The sequence below is a fragment of the Saccopteryx bilineata genome, chromosome 5, assembly GCF_036850765.1.
Source record: "Saccopteryx bilineata isolate mSacBil1 chromosome 5, mSacBil1_pri_phased_curated, whole genome shotgun sequence".
Classification (NCBI taxonomy): Eukaryota; Metazoa; Chordata; class Mammalia; order Chiroptera; family Emballonuridae; genus Saccopteryx; species Saccopteryx bilineata.
The window spans coordinates 207,652,817-207,679,608 of record NC_089494.1 but is presented as its reverse complement, the minus strand read 5'-3'; the positions used below and the strand labels follow the sequence as shown (position 1 = coordinate 207,679,608).

At 40.0% G+C, this 26,792-nt stretch overlaps 2 protein-coding genes across 2 annotated transcripts in view; one reads left to right on the top strand and one right to left on the bottom strand.

Annotated features, from left to right (window-relative positions):
• Positions 1-902: 902 nt before the first annotated feature.
• CXCL9 (C-X-C motif chemokine ligand 9) lies at positions 903-8,964 on the bottom strand. Its single transcript, XM_066232587.1, has 4 exons — positions 8,854-8,964; positions 7,630-7,756; positions 6,246-6,330; positions 903-3,246 (listed from the first exon to the last, which is right to left on the bottom strand). The coding sequence occupies exons 1-4, from the start codon at positions 8,912-8,914 to the stop codon at positions 3,142-3,144; spliced, it is 378 nt and encodes a 125-aa protein (XP_066088684.1). The 5' UTR covers positions 8,915-8,964; the 3' UTR covers positions 903-3,141.
• Positions 8,965-16,503: 7,539 nt separating this feature from the next.
• The window catches only part of ART3 (ADP-ribosyltransferase 3 (inactive)), a 159,585-nt gene continuing 149,296 nt past the window's right edge, over positions 16,504-26,792 (top strand). Inside the window, exon 1 of the mRNA XM_066233722.1 lies at positions 16,504-16,629. The gene's annotated coding sequence lies outside the window, so the exon portion shown is untranslated. The remainder of the gene's footprint in view (positions 16,630-26,792) is intronic.

Genomic DNA, 26,792 nt, shown 5'->3' with positions numbered 1-26,792 from the left:
GGCTGATACTCTTCGTCCACTCTCAACCTTCTTAGAGCATCCATACTACATAATATCTCCAGTCCAAATTTCCTGCACTCTTAATAGCTTATGCTTAGATCTCCACCACAACTACTTAAGGCTTTATAAATATTTAAACATATATACTTTTAGAATATGAAAAAGAGGACTCTTCCTTTTTTTTCTGGGTGTATATCTCATTTGAATAGAACTATCAGGATTAGGAAATAAATTTCATTCCACATAACTATTAAAGATTTTATTTATTGGTTTAGAGAAAGGGGAGAGAAAGATGAGGAGAAGCAGGAAGCATCAACTTTATAGTAGTTGCTTCTCATGTGTGTCTTGACCAGGCAAGTCCAGGGTTTTGAACCAGTGGCCTCAGCATCCCAGGTCGATGCTTTATCCACTGCATCAGCCCACATAAGTCTAACAAGCAAAGGTGGATTTAACAGTAGGCACGTGCCCAGTGCGCCCCGACTTCTGAAGGGCCCTGCCAAACCCCAACGTTACACTTTTTTCTAATGACACCAAGTGTGGTTTCATATGTGCAATTTTAACATTAATAGTACATAATATTTTTTATTTATTTAAAAATATGGTTAACATGTCTCTCTCTTTTTTTTAAGGAGCCCAATATTTTCTTCTGCGCCCGGGGCCTCAACCGACCTTAATCTGTCTCTGCTTATAAGTCAATATTGTTATAAGGCATTATTGTTGAATTTCCCGTAGAGGTTTTTTTTTTTCTGTCCCCAAAGAGCCCTTTAAAAGGTCTCCTTGTCTTTATTTCAATTACACCTTATCTAAGATGAAAGCCAATGATTAAAGATGTGAGAATTCCTGTTAAGCATACAACAGTTGAAGTATATGTTCAAGACATTAAAAAATCAACACTTGTTTCTGATTAATGGTTTATTTATTGATACCATTGTCTTTTTACAAAGAGATTATTTCAGAGTACAAGGTATATATGCCAATACTGCTTTGAACTTACTTATTTGCTTAAAGAGTATATATGTGTATATATATATATATATAAATGACAAGTAATTATCATGTACCTATATGCCATAACATGTGGTTTCTGGCTTTTAGTTATACACTGTCCACTTTACCTATGAGATGCATGGTAACTGGGTCAAAGAATCTCAATTAAGGAACATTTAGATTTTTCAGGTGAGTCAATGGAAGGAGCTAGAGGTTCATGATTAGCTAAGACGCTGTGGGGGTGGGATCACCACTGGACAGCACTGAAAAGCATCTGTAGTGGAAGGAGTAAAAAAATTGGGGAAAGTAGTCTATGTTTAAATTCTGGCCAGAGACATCCTGTCCTATACAAGCCACTCAACCTCCTTTTTAAGAGAGTTTCCAAGCCCTGCAGAGGTTAAGTGGGCACCAGCTATGTCTACACTAATTGGTTTTGCTTTTGGTATCTTAATATCCCCTTTCTTCATGAGACCTGGTGAGGTTTTGATAGTCACATTACTTTAAAATCTGAAAAGTTTAATGACATTTAAAGACAATATTTATCTAAAATGAGTTTTCAAAAGGATGTTGGTAGCTTTCTTGTCAGATCATAGAAAACCGAGGATTGTCAGAAATGGTACTAAAGGAATTTTTGTATGGGGAGGGGAAAGGTTGGATACAGGTTGATTTTTAAAGCTATTTGGAAGATTCCCATTTTAAGATTCTACAATTCTAGCTACTTTGTATATTTTATGAATATTCATAAATGTTTTAAAATATCCTTCTTAATTGCCAACGAGGACAAGTTAACATTCTGTCATAACAAGACAAGGATATGGCATCATCAACCCCGCTGCCTTCAGGGACAATGGCCTGAAAATAATAAGTCAAAGAGGTTACCAGGGGTTACTCAATATTGAGGAGCCAATAGAAAGCCACTTCCTGCTCTGAGGAGATGGTCTGGTTGTTCTACCTGTAACCACTGCAACTAAGAAATTATTCAAAACCTAGTTCCACAGTATATGAGGCATGGTGGCAGATTTAGGAAGATAAACTGTGGCCCCTGACCAAAAAGAGCTGACAATCTGGTTGGAGAGATAGAATAAATACAAAAAGTAATTAGAAAACAAGTGCTTACCTCTGTGGTGTAGAGCACAAGTGAAACAGAAGTTTTAAGCTAATTTGTGTCCAGAGAGTATTATTTAAGGGGCAGGATTGAACTGAATCTTGGAGCCTAGGTCAAGTGGAGATGAGTGGGGAGAAGAAGGCATTCCTTTGGGGTGTTGGGGAAAGAATGAGAAAAGAGCAGACTCAGGTCAGCAAGATCATTGCCTGCGCAGTAGAGGAAGCAGGCACTGAGTTGTGGTAGGACAGTGAGGAACTCTCTGGCTTGACTGAGGCAAAGGGGAACAATAGAAATAAAGTGGTAAAGAGAGAGAGAGAGAGAGAGAGAGAGAGAGAGAGAGAGAGAGAGGGAGGGAGGGAGGGAGGGAGGAAGGAAGGAAGGAAGGAAGGAAGGAAGGAAGGAAGGAAGGAAGAGAGAGAGAGAGAGAGAAAGCAGACAGCCTTAGTAGGCAGGATGGAGTCAGTCACATGGCCTCAAAGTAAGATAGAAGGTTCTGAAAGCTAACTGCTAGTGTTCTGCAGTGGTAGTCCCTGGAAACAACCAGCAGTTACCTCTCAGATACACTGTGTGAGGCCTGTAGGCTGACACAAATACAGATGCTGATGCCATGGCAGCTTTGTGAGATCCAGCTCAATGCCAAACTGCTTGGCTTATCAGCATGCTGACAAACTTGGGGCTTGCTGATAGTACCTCAGAATACTCTCTGGATACCGCAGGCTGCGGTCTAGGGAGCTTGGGCTGCTGTCCCAGGCAGCTGGTGTGTGGGATGTGTGGGCATGTGTCCTCGTGTGGGTGTTCTTAGATCATTCTCTTAAGCATGATGAAATACAGCTGACTGTAGGCGGAAGAATAAGGACAAACTGTAGCCCCTAACAATTCTCAACATTTGGATTTTAAAAGCCACTTTCTGGTTTTAATTACAATTGCATAATGATGCTTTAAAATTTCTAGTCAGATCAACAAACATATGGATTAAGGTGCCATCCTCTATTGGAATTATTTCAGCATAGTTAAAAAGAACCTTTTTAACACAAAGGTAAAGTGATTGTTTATGTGATCTTCTTTTGATGAAGACGTTGAGATCTTTTAGCCTTCAGAAATTTCCTGCTTTTTAATTTTTTTTTCCCTTTCTTTTGCATTTTCTTTTGGCTGACCTGTAAGGAGAGGGGGGAGGGAAAAGAAACATTTCTTTATTGTACCATTTCTTCTTTCTTATATTATATTTGACCTCTTCAGACTGTGGCCCCCTTCTTTGTCCTCAAAACTGGTTTAAAGTTGCTTCACTCTCAAAGTGTCTCCTTTTGATTCTCTCCTCTTCACCCACTTTGAGGAGGAGGTAACAGCCTTCTAACTGGTCTTCTTTTGTCATTCTCCTGGCTTATTACTATCCTCACTCCAACCTTGCTTAAGACCTAACTGACCCACGCACAACCTTCTGAAGTTGGTACTATTATCACCCACTTTTTACCAGTGGGGAGACTGGAGCTTGGAGAGCATGACTTGCCCAAAGTTGAATAGCTAGTATGTGATAGGACCACTATTCTGTCCGACTCTGGAAGCCTCGCTCCCGGCTACGTAGTTTGGGGGTAGTCAACCTTTTTATACCTACTGCCCACTTTTGTATCTCTGTTAGTAGTAAAATTTTCTAACTGCCCACCCGTTCCACAGTAATGGTGATTTATAAAATAGGGAAGTAACTTTACTTTATAAAATTTATAAAGCAGAGTTACAGCAAGTTAAAGCATATAATAACAATTACTTACCAAGTACTTTATGTCGGATTTTCGCTAAGTTTGGCAGAATAAATCTTTCTAAAACAACTTACTATAGTTAAATCTGTCTTTTTATTTATACTTTGGTTGCTCCGCTACCATCCACCATGAAAGCTGGAACACCCACTAGTGGGTGGTAGGGACCAGGTTGACTACTACTGACTTAGTCTGTAGCCCTCTTTAAACGTAACACCTTAGCATGTCATACAGGATTCTTCCCACTTTGTCCTAGTATACCTTTTTACCTCAAACCCTTAATGCAAACGCCATACACATTACTTGAACGCCACACACATTACTTCCTGAACATAGCAAGTTCTCTCATGATTCTATTCTTTTTTTTTTTCATTATGTTCTTACCCTCCTGGTGAACTATACTGCTAACAAAAATTAGGGGATATTCTTTTTTCTTTTTTTTTTGACAGAGACAGAGTCAGAGAGAGGGACAGACAGACAGGAAGGGAGATGAGAAGCACCAGTTCTTTGTTGTGGCACCTTAGTTGTGCATTGATTGCTTTTTCATATGTGCCTTGACTGGGGGGCTCCAGCAGACTGAGTAGACCCTTTGCTCGAGCCAGCGACCTTGGGCTCAAGCTGGTGAGCCTTGCTCACACCAGATGCTCAAGCTGGGGACCTCAGGGTTTTGAACCTGGGTCCTCTGTGTCCCAGTCTGACGCTCTATCCACTGCTCCATTGCCTGGTCAGGCAAAATTAGGGGATATTTTATTGCTTTGTATTCATTTTTATAATTTTTTATACACTTATTTTTAATTTTTTTTATTTATTCATTTTAGAGAGGAGAGGGAGAGACAGAGAGAGAGAGAGAGAGAGAGAGAGAGAGAGAGAGGAAAGACAGAAAGAATGGGGGGGGAGGAGCTGGAAGCATCAACTCCCATATGTGCCTTGACCAGGCAAGCCCAGGGTTTTGAACCGGCGACCTCAGCATTTCCAGGTCGATGCTTTATCCACTGCGCCACCACAGGTCAGGCACTTTGTATTCATTTTTAAATATCCCCTAATTATGCTCATAAAATTTAGGGGCTATTTTATAGCTTCATATTCATTTTGAAACATCCCCTAATTTTTCTGATCAGTATACTTATCCTTCAAGACCCAAATCAAATGTCACCTGACATGTATGAAAAGTCTTCCTTAATAGTTTATCCTTGCCCTTCCCTCCAGCAAAATTAATTACTTTTTCTTCTATAACCTTCAAGATTCTTGCCTGACCAGGCGGTGGCGCAGTGGATAGAGCGTCGGACTGGGATGCGGAGGACCCAAGTTCGAGACCCCGAGGTCGCCAGCTTGAGAGCGGGCTCATCTGAGCAAAAAGCCCACCAGCTTGAACCCAAGGTCGCTGGCTCCAGCAAGGGGTTACTCGGTCTGCTGAAGGCCCATGGTCAAGGCACATATGAGAAAGCAATCAATGTACAACTAAGGTGTTGCAACGCACAATGAAAAACTAATGATTGATGCTTCTCATCTCTCTCTATTCCTGTCTGTCTGTCCCTGTCTATCCCTCTCTCTGACTCACTCTCTGTCTCTGTAAAAATTAAATTAATTAATTTAAAAAATTCTTGTACATATTTTTTATATTTCACATTGTACTTTAATTTATTGTTAGAATATTTGCTACAGTAAGAAGATACTATATCTTATTACCTTACTATCCTCAGTGCTTACTATTCAGTTCAACACGTATTTATTGTGTTGAATAAGAAAGATAAGCTCCCTACCCTCATTAAACCCACATTCTAATGGTGTGATAGACAAGTGATACTCTATGCAGGAATTATAACAATACCTCAAGTAAGGACATCATTCCAGCAACAAAATAGGAGCACAATAATATAAATTTTTTAAAATGACCTCTAAAGGAACTACATAGATTCTTTGTCTTCCAAACTTAATTTCTAAGAGAAAGAAAATTTTGGCCCTGGCCGGTTGGCTCAGCGGTAGAGCGTTGGCCTAGCATGCAGGGGACCCGGGTTCGATTCCCGGCCAGGGCACATAGGAGAAGCGCCCATTTGCTTCTCCACCCCCCCCCCTTTCCTCTCTGTCTCTCTCTTCCCCTCCCGCAGCCAAGGCTCCATTGGAGCAAAGATGGCCCGGGCGCTGGGGATGGCTCCTTGGCTTCTGCCCCAGGCGCTAGAGTGGCTCTGGTCACGGCAGAGCGACGCCCCGGAGGGGCAGAGCATCGCCCCCTGGTGGGCAGAGCGTCGCCCCTGGTGGGTGTGCTGGGTGGATCCCGGTCGGGCGCATGTGGGAGTCTGTCTGACTGTCTCTCCCCGTTTCCAGCTTCAGAAAAATACAAAAATAAAAAAAAATAAAAAAATAAAAAAAAAAAGAGAAAGAAAATTTTGTTCCTTGTTTTCACTAACCTGTTTCTCCCACTCTTCAATCAATTTTTTCACACTTGTTGAATCTGGGTTTAGACATGTTTGATAGCCATTCTTCATTGTAGCACTACCAAGAAAATAGCAACAAGATTTTTTTTTAATTTAAATAATTTAAATGCTTCATCTTATTCCCAGAACTCAACTCCCCAATTAGAGTGTACTGTGTCATCACTATAAGCATTGAGACTTCCAGACTTTTTCCTGCCTTAGCATTTTCTAAATGAGTAGGGGGAGTTAGATAAATTTCTAGGATAGTATGTAATCATAAAATTGTTAAAATCCAACAGGTATATGTAATGGAAGAAACTTATATCTAAAAATGATATTGGTTCTTTTGTTCTAGAAATAGCTATTTAAGCTTAACTGAAGAAGCAAAATAGAAAATTTATCAATATACTTACTCTTTTTATAGAAACAACAAAAATCATCATGAATTTTGCCAAATTTTCTAAGGAAGCTACTTAAAACATAAAATATTATCCTAAGAAAAAATTAACAGATTGGTTGAATTCTTAAATTTACTCACAGCAGACTCTCCATGAAAAATTAAGTTTTTTTCCTCTAATTTCTCAGTATAATCTGAGAATAAGAGTAGCTATTCTACATATCATCTTTGATTTAAACTTCAAAAGACTTAAAGTATGCATATACTTTAACCTAGCAATTCTATACTTTAGAAAGGCATGACTTATAGTAAATAATTTAAGACACAACATTGCCACAATATAAGTTTGATATCAGTAGCAAAAAATTGAAAATAATCTACCTTTTGGCATTGGTCATACAGATTATGGTATATTCATATAATAGAATATAATTTGGCCATTAAAGTGACATTATTAGAAAAAGATGACATTATTACAGAAGATTTACTGACACAAAAAATGTTCATGGTATTAGAGTTCATGAAAAAGCAGATTATAAAACAATATGTAGAGTATAATTTCATTTTTTGTGTGTATATGTTGTATTTATAAATATATGTATATATTTTTTGTGTCTATATATGTACACACAAAGCAAAAGAGACTGATCTGAAAAACTACATACCAAGGGGTAACGGTATTTGTCACTTGAGGATAGGATTATAAATAATATTTATTTTTCTAATTTTGTATTATCTGCATTAAACATTTTCTACAATGAACATGTATTTATTACTTTTGTAATATGTAACTCTTTGTTCTTAATCTCTACCCAAAATTGCTTGTATTTTTAGAAAAGAAAGAAGTAGGCCAGATTTACAGAGGAGCAAGAATCTGAATTTTAAGTGTCTTTATGGGCAAGCATTCCCAGGGTAATAATCACACTAAATTCAATGTTTCTGCCAATATGAAGTATATGTGTTGGATGAGATTTTACTTACATGATTTCAGTTTTTTCACAAGAAAGGCTTGGGGGAAATTGTTCAAGGTTTTTTAATGACTTTAAGTAGATCGTCCCCTGGTTGGTGACCGGGCAGGAACAGCGTCCCTTCCTCATCATTGGGGCTCCTACGAGAAAGAGAAATGAGTAGCACACACCACTTCTGGGCAATGTCTCAATTTAGGTTATCTGTCAAAATGATACATTTGACTAAGTCATGGTTGTTACTCATTGACTAGGTTTCTAATAATCATTACCACAAACTTTTGAAGTAGTCATTACCTCCATTTCACAGACAAAGAAGCTAAAGTTCAGAGAAGTTATGTAAAGAACAAAGTCACTCAGCTTGTAGAGGGCAGGTGAAGAGTTTGGGTCCAAAGGCATTGCTTGTAATTACCATAGTCTACAACCTTAGGAAAAAAGATTTAATAAATTCCTATTGCAGGCAAGACACACAAATACAGAATTCATGTGTGCTATGTGGACCACAGTTTCCTAAGCAATTGCCAAATCCACTTATTATATGACCTTAGTAGAATGCAATTTGTGTTGGTTCAGACAGAAAGCTCTACATAAAATAACTAGTTAGCACCACCATTCTCACCTCCCCACTGCTTTGCTTTTCAATAGTGCTTTGAACTTTTGGAAATTCTTTAAAATACACTATCTTTATTCCTTAATATGTTCATCCATTCAGCATGTATCTACTCAGTGCTTACTATATGCCATACATCATGAGGTAGGTGAAAAAGCATAACTGTAAATCTCCATTTTACAGCTGAGGAAACTGAAGTCTAGAAAAGCTCACTAATTTGACCAAGGTTACAAACGTAGATAGTAAACAGATTAGGGACAATTTCTTTAATTATTGAATCTTTAATTGGTTAAGCACAGGTATACTTATCAAGAAACAATATCACGGTGATAAAATTACCTTAGGAGACAGAATCTTTCATCTCATTATCACCCAGTTCAACAAACATTTACTCAATGCTTACAACATACCAGGAATTCACACACCAAGACTGAGAAGACTTTTTTTGATTTGGCAAGTCTAAGATATAAACTTTGGATAATCAACCACATCACTGATAAGCTTTTATGAGTGACTCATATCACTTACTGATGCATGCAAAGCAGTTACCTCTATTGGGGCAAATCAAGAGGCTTTTAAAGCAATTTGCATCTCTCACTTTACAGCCTAATGTAACTCAGAACCCCTTACCTTGAACTCCAATCAGAGTCAGGAAGATGATACCCAAAAGAGGAACAACACTTTTCTTCATAGTGGTAGAATGGAGTTCTACTGAGTTACTTCTCTATAGGATTTCAAGCCTGAAAAATTCTTTAGAGAACATGCTGTTGGGAATCATATTTATTTGGGAAAGTCTTTTCCCTCCTAAACTCTGATTGGCTGATATTTTTAGCTGATATAACAAAACTAACCACAAACAATTGTACTGGGGGAAATCCTACTCTTAGATCCAAGGGAATTTCTGCATGCTTTATTTCCACTTCACATAAATGGCTGGTTTATAGTAAGGGATGTGAAACTGGTATCAATGGCAGCTGTTAGCATACTCACAACTGCTCACCTGGGTGAAGTATAGGTTACATAATGACTATAATAATATCGTACAACAGAAGTTGGAGATGTGGTTTACAGATGGGAAGTATTAAAGACCAGACAAGTAATGCACTTTCAAATATCTTTACTATTTATATATGACTAGATTTATCTTTCCTTAATTTATGATAAATTAGAAAGCATCCTAATTTCCTTCAGGACCAGGTCATTTCCTACTGTGGTAAGCTCATTTTGTTTATTATTATTATTATTTGTGACAGAGACAGAGAGAGGGGCAGATAGGGACAGACAGATAGAAAGAGAGATGAGAAGCATCAATTCTTTGTTGTGACACCTTAGTTGTTCATTGATTGCTTTCTCATATGTGTCTTGACTAGGGGGCTACAGAAGACAAAGTGACCACTTGTTCAAGCCAGTGACCTTGGGCTCAAGCTGGTGAGCCTTGCTCAAACCAGATGAGCCCGCACTCAAGCTGGCGACCTCGGGGTTTCAAACCTGGTTCTTCTGCATCCCAGTTCAACGCTTTAGCCAGTGAGCCACTGCCTGGTCAGGTTATTATTGTTTTTAATGATTAGATTGATTAGAATAAGGGATCAGTTAAAAACAGACAAATGAGACTACATCAAACTTAAAAACTCCTTTGCATTAAAAACAAACAATCAACAGAGTGAAAATAACAACCTATGGCATGAGAAAAAATAATTGCAAAATGTGTATCTGATTAGGAGTTCATATCCAGAACAATTAAGGAAATTCCACAACAAAGCAACAATAAAATGGTTAAAAAATAAGTATCTCAAATAGATATTTCTTTAAAGAAGATACACAAATGGCCAATAAAGGCAAATGAAAAGATATTCAACATCCTAATCATAAAAGTCAGGGAAATGCACATCAAATCCACAATAACATGTCACCTCATACTCATCAGGATGCCACTTATCAATAAATAGAAAATAACAAATGTTGGTGATGGTGTGGAGAAGTTGGAACCCTGTGCACTATTGGTGGGGATGCAAAACAGTGCTACCATTATAGAAAAGAATATGGAGGCTCCTCAAAAACATTAAATATAGGATGACCATATATGATCCAGCAATTCCACTTCTGGGAATAGGCCCTAAAGAAATCAAAGAAGGATCTCAAAAAGATATCTGCAAACTCATGTTCACAGTAATATTATTCATAACAGTCTTATTTGCAAAAATGAAGTGCCCCAATTGTCAACTGACAGATAAATGGGTGAAGAAAATGTGGTATATACATGTAGTGGAATTTTATGTTGCCTTAAAAAAAGAAGAGAATCTTGTCCCATGCTACGACATGGATGAACCTTAAGGAAATTATGTTAAGGGAGATAAGCAGTGGTGGGATTCAGCCAGTTTCCAATGGTTTGGCAGAACCAATACCTAATTTTTTGTTGACTTCGGTAAACCAGTTAAAATGACACTTGTAATCAGGGTTCTAAGGTGGGCGCCTGGGCAGCTGCTCAATGTGCAAATCAAAAATTTACATTTCTTACTTTTTTTTAATGTTCATCTGCACAACAGCATATTCTAAGTGCCCGTAGTAATGTTCATTCCGTCCATAGGGGAAAAAAATTTGACAGAACTATGTTTGTAATATTTATTCATTTCATAAAACTCATTATACCTTTGATGAAATACTACATTGTAAATTCTTCACGTTTGTTACTTCAGTAGGAAGTGAGGACGCCAATCAAGAAGCAATATGGTGCCTGACCAGGCTGTGGCGCAGTGGGTAGAGCGTTGGACTGTGATGCGGAAGGACCCAGGTTTGAGACCCTGAGGTCGCCAGCTTGAGCGCAGGCTCATCTGATTTGAGCAAAAGCTCACCAGCTTGGACCCAAGATCACCGGCTCCAGCAAGGGGTTACTCAATCTGCTGAAGGCCCGCGGTCAAGGCACATATGGGAAAGCAATCAATGAACAACTAAGGTGTCGCAACGCACAATGAAAAACTAATGATTGATGCTTCTCATCTCTCCGTTCCTGTCTGTCTTTCCCTGTCTATCCCTCTCTCTGACTCTGTCTCTGTAATAAAAAAAGAAAAGAAGCAATATGGAAATAAGAGTTTTATTGGTTTTTGTCAGGTATTATTTAATATTTTCCATTAATATTTAAAAATTTTTATAACATAATCTAGTTTTGTGTACCTCTTTTATTGTTTTTACTTAAGTATTAAATGCATGAAATAAACTACCTTTTGGTGTAGTTCTTTTATACATAAAACGGTCATTAGGGCAGAGAACTGGTTGTTAAATTATTTGAATCCCACCACTGGAAATAAGCCAGTCACAAAGAGACAAATATTCAACTGAAGTAGCTACAATCAAATCTTAGAAACAGAATGTAGAAGGGTGGTTCCCAATGGCTGGGGATAAGTGTGAGGTAAAATTAGTCTTTAGTGGGTATAGAGTTTTACTGTTGCAAAATGAAAAAGTTCTAGAGCTCTATTGCACAACAATGCGGATATACTTAAGACTATTGAACTATACACTTAGAAATGGTTAAGATGGTAAATTTGATTTTTTTTTAAAATCACAATTACAAGGAAAGAGTAAAGGGTTGACTGTATGTAACTGAGACCAAAAATAATAGTGGCTATCAAGATAAAAATGCATTTCTCCCTGACAGAGGCAGGTGGATTAAAGTACATATGGGTGGTTCTGTTCCATGAGATCTCCTAGGCTCTCTCTATCTCACTGCTTCACTGCCATCTCTAGGTTGCTGGCCTCTGGCACATGGTCTAAGGAGCCTTGCCACCCTGTCTGCTTTTCAAGTACAGGATGGTGAGAAGCAGAAAAGGTCTTGTTCCTTATTTTTATTTTTTTAGATCCTTTCTGGAAGTTGTATTCATCAGTTTTCATCATTTCTTATAAGCCAGAACTTATTCATATGGCCACACCTAGCTGCAGGGGAAGTTAAGAAATGTACTTTTATTCTGGTGATCTTAAAATTTGGACGTTCCTTGGCTCAGTAGTAGAGTGTCGGGCTGGCGTGCAGGAGTCCCGCGTTCGATTCCCGGCCAGGGCATACAGGAGAAGCGCCCATCTGCTTCTCCACCCCTCCGCCTCTCCTTCCTCTCTGTCTCTCTCTTCCCCTCCCGCAACCAAGGCTCCATTGGAGCAAAGTTGGCCCGGGTGTTGAGGATGGCTCGGTGGCCTCTGCCTCAGGCGCTAGAATGGCTCTGGTTGCAACAGAGCGACGCCCCAGATGGGCAGAGCATCGCCCCCTGGTGGGCGTGCCGGGTGGATCCTCGTCGGGCGCATGCGGGAGTCTGTCTGACTGCCTCCCCGTTTCCAACTTCAGAAAAATACAAAAAAAAAAAAAATTTGGATGTTCCATTATTGTTCTACACTAATGTAGAACAATGTTTCTGGACCTTTTATTTCATTAGTTCCTCTCCTGAGGTGAATTAAACTTAAATTTAAATTAAATTAAATTTCTCCCTAAAGAAAAAATTAAATAGTCATGTACTGCATAAGGTTGTGGTCAATAATGAACCACATATACGACAGTGATCCCATAAGGTTATAACAGAGCTGAAAAATTCCTATAACCTAGTGATGTTGTAGCTGTTGTAACGTCATAGTGTAAGCTTGCAAAAATCAACAAGGCTGTGGCTGAGATGGTAAACAACTCTGACCTGGATGTCGATGAAGATGACTTTGAGGATCTCATAGAAGTTATTCCTGAGGAAATGATGTAGGAGCAGTTGTTGGGACTGGGACAGGAATGCCTTGCTAGAGAAGAGGCAAGAGAAAAAGAAACTGCTTAAGAAGAAAAAGAAGAAACTTCACAGTGGAGGGTTTAGCAGAAGCTTTTGCAGACCGTACAAGTTCCTTAGAATGTTTGAAAACATGGAGCTCAACAGCAAAAGGTTGATAGAGAGTAAAAAAAGGGTATCTGACTAAGCGGTTGCTCCAACTTGATCAATAACCATTTGAGGGACCAGCCATGTACACTTTCCAACAGCTCCAATTAAAAAGATAAATGATTATAAAAGGAAGTGCCTGTTCTTTCTACACCTTGATAAAAATGGAGAAATAATCGCTTCCAGACTGCTTCCCATGACTCCCAACTCCAGGTGCTTTAGGACCCTAACTTATCTGTACATTCTTCACCTGATGTGAAAGTGTTAATCCTAGAATGTATGTAAATAAAACTGCTGACGCACAGCTATATTTTTCTTCATTCTCCTGCCTGTGTAAGCATCCCCTTACTTTCCTAAAGTTGGAGCACTGTTTCAAGGCTTCTTGGAACTTTGCTCTTGAACATGTCCTCAAATGACGCCCCCTCTCCCCAAACCCCTTTTCTTCCTTTAAATCTACAAAGGTTCCTTTTTGTCGACAAGAGGAATGGTCATAGTGCAGTATCTGCTTACAAGCAAATTTGTGATAAAAATAAGGAACAACCCAAGCAAACCATCATGGACATAATCTCTGAAAAGAGTGACACCTCAAGAGTCTCAGGCAGGCCCTTCAGGAGATATTCCACAACAAGGCATTGTTATCATAGGAGATGACTACTCCATGCATGTCATTGCCCCTGAAGACCTTCCCTTCCAGTGAGACAGATGTGAAGGTGAAAGGCAGTGACATTCATAATCCTGACTCTGTGTAGGCCTGGGCTAATGGGTGTGTTTGTGTCTTAGTTTTTAACAAAAAAAAAAGTTTTACAAAAAATTTAATAGAAAAAAGCTTATAGAATAGGAGTATAAAGAAAGAAAATGTTTTTGTACAACCGTACAATGTATTTGTGTTTTAATGTGTTATAAAGGAGTCAAAAGTTAAAAAAATTAAAAGGTTTATAAAGTTAGAAATAAGTCAAGGTTATAATAAGTCAAGGTTAATTTATTATTGAAGAAGTTTTAAAAAAATAAATGTAGTGTAGGCTAAGTGTCTAGTGTTTTAAAAGTCTACAGTAGCATATAGTAATGTTCTAGGTCAGGGGTCGGGAACCTTTTTGGCTGAGAGAGCCATGAACGCCACAGATTTTAAAATGTAATTCCGTAAGAGCCATACAACGACCCGTGTACGTTATGCATTATCCAATAAAAATTTGGTGTTGTCCCGGAGGACAGCTGTGATTGGCTCCAGCCACCCGCAACCATGAACATGAGCGGTAGGAAATGAATGGATTGTAATACATGAGAATGTTTTATATTTTTAATGTTATTTTTTTTTATTAAAGATTTGTCTGCAAGCCAGATGCAGCCATCAAAAGAGCCACATCTGGCTCGCGAGCCATAGGTTCCCAACCCCTTTTCTAGGCCTTCACATTCATTCACCACTCACTCATTCACTCACCCAGAAAAACTCCCAGTCCTGCAAACTCCTTTCATAAGTGTCCTATACAGACTTACTATTTTTATCTTTTCTGTTGTTGTTGTTGTTTGTTTGTTTTTGACAGAGAGAGAGAGAGTCAGAGAGAGGGATAGATAGGGACAGACAGACAGGAAGGGAGAGAGATGAGAAGCATCAATTTTTTTTTTCGTTGTGGAACTTTAGTTGTTCATTGATTTCTTTCTCATATGTGCCTTGATGGGGGGGGGAGGGCTACAGCAGACTGAGTAACCCCTTGCTCAAACCAGCGACCTTGGGTCCAAGCTGGTGAGCTTTGCTCAAGCCAGATGAGCCCGCGCTCGAGCTGGTGACCTTGGGGTCTCGAATCTGGGTCCTCTGTATTCCAGTCCAACGCTCTATCCACTGCACCACTGCCTGGTCAGGCTATTTTTGTCCTTTATACTGTATTTTTACTGTACCTATTCTATGTTTAGAGTCACAAACACCATTGTATTATAGTTACCTATGGTACTCAGTACAATAACATGCTGTGCAGGTTGTAGCTGAGGAGCAATAAGTTATACCATATAACATAGGCATACTTCTTTTTATTGTGCTTTACAAAAGTTGCATTTTTTTACAAGCTGAAGGCAAGCCCTTCACTGACAAAAAGATTATAAATCATTTAATTGTGATACTTGCTTTATTGTGGCAATCTGAAACCCAACCTGCAATATCTCCTAGGTGTAGATTAGGCTTTATCATCAAGGTTTGTGTAAGTACATTATGGTGTTTTACACAATGATGAAATCACCTAATAACACATTTCTCAGAATAAATCCCAGTCATTAAGCAACATATGACAGTATTAAGAAATAAGATTTTGTTGGGTAAGGGTGAACTTTGGTGTTAATATCTGAGAATTTTTTAGTCTCCCTAAGATCCAATTTTGTTTCTGTGAGGACAACGCTCCCCACCTCCCCAACTGAGAATGCATGCTGTAAAGTAAAGAAGAACAGATATTACTATTTTCTGTTACACGGTACACATTCTTGGACTGGTTTCTAGATGGATTACTAGTGCTTACATACAACACTACAGAAATCTTTTTGAAGAAAACTGTGGAGATACAGCTTATTCATTTGTTTATGCTTAATTTTTGTAATGACTGACCATGCATAGGGTGGAGGTGAGTGCAAGGGGTCACTGGCGCTGCTGAAATGCCCCCTTGAGGCACATATGAGAAAGCAATCAATGAACAACTAAGGTGCCAGAACAAGTTAACGCTTCTCATCTGTCTCCCCTCCTGTCTCACTCAAAAAAAAAAAAAAAAAAAAAAAAAAAGTGGCAATAATGCATTTTTAACTGCAAAGCAGCTAGTGACCATTCTTTCAGCAAGACAAAAACTTCTTAGAATAAACACTGAGGCCCAGCAAGGTCTACCCTTGCCAACCCCTTGTTGCCTAACTGCATCATCACATTTTCTTTACGCAGTTCCTTAAAGGGACAATGCTCTTTCCCATCGCTCTGTTTCTGCCCATGCTGTTTCCCTGCCTGAAATGCTGTGCCTGCTCTGCCTCCCTACCATACTGGGTAGCAATCTTACCCACTTTAGATAGGCAGCAGGCCTGTCCCCTGGGAAGACTTCCCTGCATCCCAGACTTGGCCAGGTCCTCCTTCACAGGCTTTCATGGCACCTTGCGCCTGTCCTGGTTCAGCCCACTTCCAACGTTAAGTTTATCTGCAATCCTATGGTCAGCCCCTCTGCCACGACAAGGGAGGTGTGTAGTAACAGGCCCTTGAGAGCAGTCGGAGCACAGAGCCTGGCACACGGCATGTGGTCACGAGATGTGCTTAGGGGACTGAGAGAAGGGGCCAAGGAACAAAGGCTACCAGCCTGGCTTCACACTGTGCCTGCGCCTGCGCAATGCAGCCGGGTTCCCTGCGGGGCTGAGGCCCGCACTGCGCGTGTCCAGCCAGCCAACTTCCAGAACCTTCCGTGGGGAAGCTACTGCCACAGCTTACGCCCCTTGCACCGCTCTCGAGACACTTCTGGTGTCCCTGCTGCTCACGCTGACGCGTCAGGAGAACTACGTAGTGGTCAAGGTAGTGGTTGTACCCCTGGGGATCTCTCCTCCCCGTCGCCTGCTGTCCCACAGCCTCCTGACCCGAGGAGGCCTCTCTTCCATGGGGAGACCCGGGAGCGGACCCATTTTGCAATTCCCACACCAGCCGGGCTGAAGCCAAAGAGCCCGACTGCTTTAGAAGGGGCCTGGTCACTAAGCGGAGGCCGATGGTCAAGGCTTAGGAGGGTCCTTCGTCTGTGGGCTGCAGCGACTGGGACGGAGGCCTTTTGGACAAGAGAAAGGAGGTGTTGGGGTCAGCCAGGGGTCACTCGAGGCCCCATCTTATTATGCAGAAGGGCTGATGGTGGTGCCTGGCAGGGCGGCTGCAGAGGCCCGGGGGGTGGGGCTGCGCCCCGTTAGGCCCGGCGGCTTGGCCTGGGGAAGCAGAGACCACCCTCCCTGGGGAAGCAGAGACCACCCTCCCTGGGGAAGCAGAGACCACCCTCCCTGGGGAAGCAGAGGCCACCCTCCCTGGGGAAGCAGAGACCACCCTCCCTGGGGAAGCAGAGACCACCCTCCCTGGGGAAGCAGAGGCCACCCTCCCTGGGGAAGCAGAGACCACCCTCCCTGGGGAAGCAGAGACCACCCTCCCTGGGGAAGCAGAGGCCACCCTCCCTGGGGAAGCAGAGGCCACCCTCCCTCCGCCTCGGCCTCCTTGGCCCCGCGTTTCCCAGGCCTCCTTCTGGAAGCTCTCCTGAAACCTCAGGAAACATGTTTCTGACTGGGCAGAAGGACAGAAAAATCCCGTGGAAGTGGCCATTTATGGCCAGGCAGGGCTTTTAGGAGAAACAGAAACCTGGTGAGAAGATTTTGCAGGCATTTCTCACAGTCCTGGGAAAGGAGCCAAGGGTTGTCAGCCTTGTTGACATCAGATAATTGCGTTTCCCTTTGGATACAGTCTTAACCTTTTGTTGCCTGGATCAATTCCAGCACCTGCCCCAGAGGAACCTGTACTGATATAACCCCAAAGCCGTGCAGAGCAGGATTCTGTTTGTCAACTGCGGCCGCCCCCGCCTTCCGTCTTTTTGGTGAGGGAGCCAGGACGGTCTGTTCAGTTATGTGCACAGCGCGAGTCGCTGTCACAGTGAGAATAAGGGTCTTCCCTTTTACTTGTGAAAGGAGAAGTTTGTCTTAGAGTGAAACCCTCAGGCCTGTGTGAATTTATTACACTGTGGACTTCCCCTCCTTTTTGCTGGTACTGAAGGTCGCTGATTTGAAAAGGGTTTATTTCTTGAAAGCCTCAGAAGCTTCTGCTTAGCATTCTGCTTTCCCCCTCTTCCCATTTTCTCCCCATTCAGGGAGTCATTCCTTTCTTCCAAAATATTATAGTATGATAAACCGGCTGCAAGCCAACATCGTTGAGGACGTTTCAGGTCCTGTGTGCATCTCAGGTGACAAAGAGAAGGAACCGGTTCTTCCGCTACTGATCTTAGTATGTGGCCTGGCCGGTTTATGTTTTTTATCTAAAGCTTAAGGACTGGATGAAATCTGTGAATAAACTGCCCTGCAGTGGAATGTTGGGACATCATTTAGAGGACAGCTGTGGTTCAATTCTGGCAGTAACACAATATTTTTGTTCTGTGACTTTTTTTTTTTTTTTCATTTTTCTGAAGCTGGAAACAGGGAGAGACAGACAGACTCCCGCATGCGCCCGACCGGGATCCACCCGGCACGCCCACCAGGGGCGACGCTCTGCCCACCAGGGGGCGATGCTCTGCCCATCCTGGGCGTCGCCATGTTGCGACCAGAGCCACTCTAGCGCCTGGGGCAGAGGCCACAGAGCCATCCCCAGCTCCCGGGCCATCTTTGCTCCAATGGAGCCTTGGCTGTGGGAGGGGAAGAGAGAGACAGAGAGGAAAGCGCGGCGGACGGGTGGAGAAGCAAATGGGCGCTTCTCCTGTGTGCCCTGGCCGGGAATCGAACCCGAGTCCTCCGCACGCTAGGCCGACGCGCTACCGCTGAGCCAACCGGCCAGGGCTGTTCTGTGACTTTTAACAAGTCGGTTTACAGTCTGATGACATGTAACCATAGCCATTAAGAAGCTGCTGCCTAACTTGAACAAAATTATTCTGAAAAGAGAGAAAGTACTTTTGCTTAATACATTCATTGTCGGTCCTGTCCAGTTGGCTCAGTGTTAGAGCATCATCCTGGCATGTGGATGTCCCGGGTTCAATTCCTGGTCAGAGCACACAGGAGAAGCGCCTATCTGCTTCTCCAACCCACCCCACCCCCCTCCTCCTCTCCCTTCTGCATTTGGCCCCAGGTGCTGAGGATGGCTCCATGTCCTCTTCCTCAGGCACTAAAAAAAGGTCAGTTGGAGCAATGGAGCAATGGCCCCAGATCGGCAGAGCATCAGTGGATCTGGTAGGGGTGCATGTGGGAGTCTGTTTCTTCCTCCCCTCCTCTCAATGAATTAAAAATAATAAATAAATAAGTAAATAAAATACCCATAGTTTAATTTAAAGACATTAAAATTACTTATATAAGTAACTTTACAAGAAAAAATTCATGTTCTTGAAGCCCTCCATTTCCTGTTTGTCATTCATTAAGCTTTTATTATGGTTTCAGACTCTGAGGACACAAATATGAGTAATAATCTCTTCCCCCACAATTTAGTAGGAAAGCCACATGTAAATTAACAATTTTATAGAAGAAATGGTATAGAGGATTGTATACAGTTATTGAAGGTGCAGAGAAGGTCACAAAACAGGCTGATGGACTCAAACACAGTTGCTTGTACTAGGTCTGGAAGAATTGGCTGGAATTTGTTATTAGAAGAACGTGGAGAGGAGGCATTCTGAATAGAAGGCATGAGAAAGCGTGCTAGATTTCAGAAACTGCAGTATCTTTCAGAAAGGTGAAGGGTAAAAAGTGATGATGGGGGAGTGGTGAGAAATGAAGCTAGAAATGGAGCAGAAACCAGAGGACGATTGTAAATCTCTGTGTGGTGAGGAGACATTGAAGGATTTCAGTCAAGGGGACTACTAAGGAAATTCAGGCACACATATGACTCCTTGCTAAAATGTATCTTTTAATTAATTGTATTTTATATAAACATTTCTTTGTATCTACATAGTTTTTATATTTTAAATATTGTTCTTATATAAATATTTCTTTGTATCTACATTTTTATATTTCAAATATTGTTCTTATATAATATTTCTTTGTATTTACATCGTTTCTTTATTTTAAATATAGTCCTTCATATTTGTGGTTTATTCTCTGAGTGCTAGGCATTGAGTTGTTTTTATTTTCCAAAGATTTTACTTTCTTGGGATATTTTCCTCCTTTAATTGACCATAAAGGCATAGATTTATTTCTGGGCTTTTTACTCTGTTTCATTGATCTCTATGCCTGTTTTTATGCCAGTACCATGCTATTTTAATTTAATTAATTAATTTATTTCATGACAGAGTCAGAGAGAGGACAGACAGGAAGGGAAAGAGATGCATCAGTTCTTCGTTGTGACACCTTAGTTGTTCATTGATTGCTTTCTCATATGTGCCTTGACCAGAGGGCTACAGCAGACTGAGTGACCCCTTGCTCGAGCCAGCGACCTTGGGCTCAAGCTGGTGAGCCTTGCTCAAACCAGATGAGCCTGTGCTCAAGCTGGTGACCTCGGGGTTTTGAACCTGGGTCCTCTGCATCCCAGTCCGACACTCTATCCACTGCGCCACTGCTTGGTCAGGCAGTACCATGCTATTTAAAAATTTTTTATTTACTTATTGATCTTTAGAGAGAGAGGAAGGGAGAGAGAGAGAGGGAGAGAAACATCAATTTGGTATTCTACTTATTCATGATGTCATTGGTTGATTCTTGTATTATCCCTGTCCTTGTATGTGTGGATTTAATCCCGTAACCTCAGCATGTTGGGATGACGCTCTAACCAACTGAGCTACCTAGAAAGGGCTAGTACCATGCTGTTTTGATTACTCTGGCCTTGTAGTGTAGTCTGGCATCAGGTAGCTGATACCTGCAACTTTGTTCTTCTTTCTCAAGATTGTTAAGGCTATTTGGGGTCTTTTGTGGTTCCATATAAGTTTTTGGAATGTTTGTTCTGTGATATATGCCATTAGAATCTTGATAGAAATTGAATTGAATCTATAGATTGCTTTGGGTAGTATGAACATTTTAATAATGTTAATTTTGCCTATTTATGAGCATGGTATATGCTTCTACTTATATGTACCTTCCTAAATTTCTTTCTTCGGTATCATATAATTTTTCAAGCAGAGGTCTTTTACCTCCTTGGTTAAATTTATTCCTAGGTACCCTTTTTTTTAATTGTTGTTGTGATTATAAATGTATCTATTATAGATATCTATCACTTCCAACATAATAGATTCTTTTTTGATCAGCATTACTTACAAATAACTCATATCTTAACATTAGTATTCCTTACCTTTCATTGTTGGTGACATTTGTTTTATATATTTGCTTTGTTTCTTCAGCTATATTATAATAATTTTGAGGTCAGGTATCATGTCTTTTTTTTTTTTTTTTAACAGGGACAGAGAGAGAGAGTCAGAGAGAGGGATAGACAGGGACAGACCGACAGGAACGGAGAGAGATGAGAGGCATCAATCATCAGTTTTTCATTGCGACACCTTAGTTGTTCATTGATTGCTCTCTCATATGTGCCTTGACCGTGGGCCTTCAGCAGACTGAGTAACCCTTGCTCAAGCCAGCGACCTTGAGTCCAAGCTGGTGAGCTATGATCAAATCAGATGAGCCCATGCTCAAGCTGGCGACCTTGGGGTCTCAAACCTGGGTCCTTCCGCATTCCAGTCCGATGCTCTATCCACTGCGCCACCACCTGGTCAGGCAGGTATCATGTCTTGATTTGTTTCTGTTTGCTGTATTGGATCTTTTTTTGTGTGACAGAGAGAGGGAGGGAGAGGAATAGACAGGAAGGGAAAGAGATGAGAAGCATCAAGTCATAGCTGCGGCATCTTAGTTGTTCATCGATTGCTTTCTCATATGTGCCTTGACTGGGGTGGGGGGTGGGGAGGCTGTAGCAGAGCCAGTGTCCCCTTGCTCAAGCCAGCGATCTTGGGCTTCAAGCCAGCGACAATGGGTTCATGTCTGTGACCCCGTGCTTAAGCCAGATAAGCCTGTGCTCAAGCCGGCAACTTGGGGGTTTTGAACCTGGGTCCTCAGCATCCCAGGTTAGTGCTCTATCTGCTATGCCACTGCCTGGTCAGGTTGTATTGGATCTTAAATATAGTAGATGTACAGTAATATTTATTTATTTACATATTTATTTATTTGAAGGGGTGTTTTTCCATTTATTTACATCTTTTTAATTTTTAAATTTATTTATAAAATTAGTTTTAACAGGCTGACATTGATCAATAAGAGTACATAGGTTTCAGCTGAACATTTCTATAGCATTTGAACTGTTGATGTTGTATACCCATCACCCAAAATCAAATCGTTTTGTGCTACCTTATATTTCTTCCTCTTTACACCCTTGGCTCCACCCTTCCCCCTGGTAACCACTTCACTTTTATCTATGTACATAAGTCTCAGTTTTATATCCCACCTATGTGTGAAATAAATTTCTTAGCTTTTTCTGATTTACTTATTTCACTCAGGATAATGTTCTCAAGGTCCATCCATGTTGTCGTAAATGTCACTATGTCATTATTTCTTACAGCTGAGTAGTACTCCATTGTATATATGTACCATATCTTCTTTATCCAATCCTCTATTGGGGGATACTTTGGTTGTTTTCATGTCTTGGCCACAGTGAATAATGCTGTGATAAACATGGAGGTGCATGTGTTTTTACGAATCAATGTTTTTGAGTTTTTGGGGTAGATACCCAGTAGAGAGATTGCTGGGTCATATGCTAATTCTTTTCTTAATTTTTTAAGAAACCACCATACTATCTTCCATAATGGTTATACAAATTTGCATTCCCACCAGCAGTGAATGAGGGTTCCTTTTTCTCCATAGCCTCTCCAACAATTGTTATTATCTATCTTGTTGATAATAGCCAATCTAACAGGTATAAGGTGGTATCATTGTAGTTTTGATTTGCATTTCTCTAATGGCTAGTGAAGATGAGCATCTTTTCATATACCTATTGGCCATCTGTATGTCCTCTTGGGAGAAGTGTCTGTTCAGGTCCTCTCCCCATTTTTAATTAAATTGTTTGCTTGTTTGTTGCTGAGCTTTGTGAGTTCTTTATATATTTTGGATATTAACCCCTTATCAGAGCTGTTGTTTGCAAATATCATCTCCCATTTAGTTGGCTGCCTATTTGTTTTGTTGTCAGTTTCTTTTGCTGTGCAGAAGCTATATAGTTTAATCTAGTCCCATTCATTTATTTTTGTCTTTACTTCTCTTGCTTTTGAGGTCAAATTCATAAATTGTTCTCTATGGCCAAGGTCCATGAGCTTAGTACACCTGTGTTTTCTTCTATGTAATTTATAGTTTCAGGTCTTATATTTAGGTCTTTGATCCATTTTGAATTAATTTTTGTGCAGGGGGACAAACTGTAGTCAGGTTTCATTCTTTTGCATGTGGCTTTCCAATTTTCCCAGCACCATTTATTGACGAGGTTTCTTTTCTCCATTGTGTGTTTTTGGCTGCTTTGTCAAAGATGATCTATCTGTCCATATATATGTGGTTTGTTTTTTTTTTTGGACTATCAGTTCTCTTCCATTGGTCTGTATGTCTGGTTTCTGCCAATACCATGCTGTTTTGACTATCGTGGCTCATTAGTATAATTTGAAGTCAGGTAGTCTGATACTTTCGGCTTAATTCTTTTTCTTCAGGATTGCTTTGGCTGTTTGGGTTTTTTTATGGATCCATACAAACCTGGTAATTTTTTGTTCTATTTCTTTAGAAAATGACATTGGGATTTTGATGGGAATTGAATTAAATTTGTATATTACTTCGGGTTATATGGCTGTTTTAACTAGATTCTTCCAACCTGTGAACATTTTTTCCATTTCATTGAGTCTTCTTCAATTTCTTTCAATAATGTTTTGTGGTTTTCAGAATGTATGTCTTTCACATCCTTTGTTAAGTTTATTCCTAGGTACTTTATTTGTATTTGTTGCAATTGTTAAAGGGGTTGGTTTTTTTAGTTCATTTTCTAAAGTTTCTTTGTTGGCATATTGAAAAGCAGTAGACTATTGTATATTGATTTTGTATACTGTGACTTTACTATATTGGCTTATTGTTTTTTTTTTTTTAAATAATTTTATTTTTTTAATGGGGTGACATCAATAAATCAGGATACATATATTCAAAGATAACAAGACCAGGGTATCTTGTCGTTCAATTATGATGCATACCCGTCACCCAAAGTCAGATTGTTCTCTGTCACCTTCTATCTTGTTTTCTTTGTGCCCCTCCCCCTCCCCCTTTCCCTCTCCCATTCCCCCCTCCCCCCCGTAACCACCACACTCTTATCAATGTCTCTTAGTTTCACTTTTATGTCCCACCTACGTATGGAATAATGCAGTTCCTGGTTTTTTCTGATTTACTTATTTCGCTTCGTATCATGTTATCTAGATCCCACCATTTTGCTGTAAATGTTCCGATGTCATCATTTCTTATGGCTGAGTAGTATTCCATAGTGTATATGTGCCACATCTTCTTTATCCAGTCATCTATTGACGGGCTTTTTGGTTGTTTCCATGTCCTGGCCACTGTGAACAATGCTGCAATAAACATGGGGTTGCATGTGTCTTTACGTATCAATGTTTCTGAGTTTTGGGGGTATATACCCAGTAGAGGGATTGCTGGGTCATAAGGTAGTTCTATTTTCAGTTTTTTGAGGAACCACCATACTTTCTTCCATAATGGTTGTACTACTTTACATTCCCACCAACAGTGTATGAGGGTTCCTTTTTCTCCACAGCCTCTCCAACATTTGCTATTACCTGTCTTGCTAATAATAGCTAATCGAACAGGTGTGAGGTGGTATCTCATTGCTGTTTTGATTTGCATTTCTCTAATAGCTAAAGAAGATGAGCATCTTTTCATATATCTGTTGGCCATTTGTATTTCTTCCTGGGAGAAGTGTCTGTTCATATCCTCTTCCCATTTTTTTATGGGATTGTTTGTTTGTTTGTTTGTTGTTGAGTTTTATGAGTTCTTTGTATATTTTGGATATTAGGCCCTTATCTGAGCTGTTGTTTGAAAATATCATTTCCCATTTAGTTGGCTTTCTGTTTATTTTGTTATCAGTTTCTCTTGCTGAGCAAAAACTTCTTAGTCTGATGTAGTCCCATTCATTAATTTTTGCCTTCACTTCTCTTGCCATTGGAGTCAAATTCATAAAATGCTCTTTAAAACCCAGGTCCATGAGTTGAGTACCTATGTCTTCTTCTATGTACTTAATTGTTTCAGGTCTTATGTTTAGATCTTTGATCCATTTTGAGTTAATTTTAGTACAGGGGGACAAACTGTAGTCCAGTTTCATTCTTTTGCATGTGGCTTTCCAGTTTTCCCAGCACCATTTATTGAAGAGGCTTTCTTTTCTCCATTGTGTGTTGTTGGCCCCTTTATCAAAAATTATTTGACTATATATATGTGGTTTTATTTCTGGACTTTCTATTCTGTTCCATTGGTCTGAGTGTCTATTTTTCTGCCAATACCATGCTGTTTTGATTGTCGTGGCCCTATAATAGAGTTTGAAGTCAGGTATTGTAATGCCCCCAGCTTCATTCTTTTTCTTTAGGATTGCTTTGGCTATTCGGGGTTTTTTATAGTTCCATATAAATCTGATGATTTTTTGCTCTATTTCTTTAAAAAACGTCATTGGAAGTTTGATGGGAATTGCATTGAATTTGTATATTGCTTTGGGTAATATAGCCATCTTGATTATATTTATTCTTCCTAGCCAAGAACAAGGTATATTCTTCCATCTCATTATATCTTTTTCAATTTCCCTTAACAATGGTTTATAGTTTTCATTATATAAGTCCTTTACATTCTTTGTTATGTTCATTCCTAAGTATTTTATTTTTTTGTTGCAATCGTGAAGGGGATTATTCTTTTGAGTTCCTTCTCAGTTGTTTCATTGTTGGCATATAGAAAGGCTATTGACTTCTGAATGTTAATTTTGTATCCTGCGACCTTACTGTATTGGCTTATTGTTTCTAGTAGTCTTTTTGTGGATTCTTTGGGGTTTTCGATGTATAGGATCATATCATCTGCAAAAAGTGATACCTTTACTTCTTCTTTTCCGATATGGATGCCTTTTAGTTCTTTGTCTTGTCTGATTGCTGTGGCGAGAACCTCTAGTACCACATTAAATAAGAGTGGAGAGAGTGGACAACCCTGTCTTGTTCCTGATTTAAGGGGGAAAGTCTTCAGTTTAGTGCCATTTAATATGATGTTAGCTGATGGTTTATCATATATGGCCTTTATCATGTTGAGATATTTTCCTTCTATACCCATTTTGTTGAGAGTCTTAAACATAAAATTGTGTTGTATTTTATCGAAAGCCTTTTCTGCATCTATTGATAAGATCATGTGGTTTTTGTTCTTTGTTTTGTTGATATGGTGTATTACGTTAACCGTTTTACGTATGTTGAACCATCCTTGAGATTCTGGGATGAATCCCACTTGATCATGATGTATTATTTTTTTAATATGTTGTTGTATTCGATTTGCTAGTATTTTGTTTAGTATTTTAGCATCTGTATTCATTAGAGATATTGGTCTGTTGTTTTCTTTTTTTGTGCCATCCTTGCCTGGTTTTGGTATGAGGGTTATGTTGGCCTCATAAAATGTGTTTGGAAGTATTGCTTCTTCTTCAATTTTTTGGAAGACTTTGAGTAGAATAGGAACCAAGTCTTCTTTGAATGTTTGATAAAATTCGCTGGTATAGCCGTCAGGGCCTGGACTTTTATTTTCGGGGAGGTTTTTAATGGTTTTTTCTATTTCTTCTCTACTGATAGGTCTGTTTAGGCTTTCTGCTTCTTCTTGACTCAGTCTAGGAAGGTTGTATTGTTCTAGGAATTTATCCATTTCTTCTAGGTTGTTGAATTTAGTGGCATAAAGTTTTTCATAGTATTCTACAATAATTCTTTGTATATCTACGGTGTCCGTGGTGATTTCTCCTCTTTCATTTTGGGTTTTGTTTATATGAGTTCTTTCTCTTTTTTCCTTGGTAAG

Coding starts and splice junctions, on each gene's coding strand:
- CXCL9 (XM_066232587.1), bottom strand. CDS start 8,914: ATGAAGAAAAGTGTTGTTCCTCTTTTGGGTATCATCTTCCTGACTCTG. Junction 7,757..8,853: donor GACTCTGATTGGAGTTCAAG/GTAAGGGGTTCT, acceptor TCTTTCTCGTAG/GAGCCCCAATGATGAGGAAG. Junction 6,331..7,629: donor TGTGAAAAAACTGAAATCAT/GTAAGTAAAATC, acceptor TTTTCTTGGTAG/TGCTACAATGAAGAATGGCT.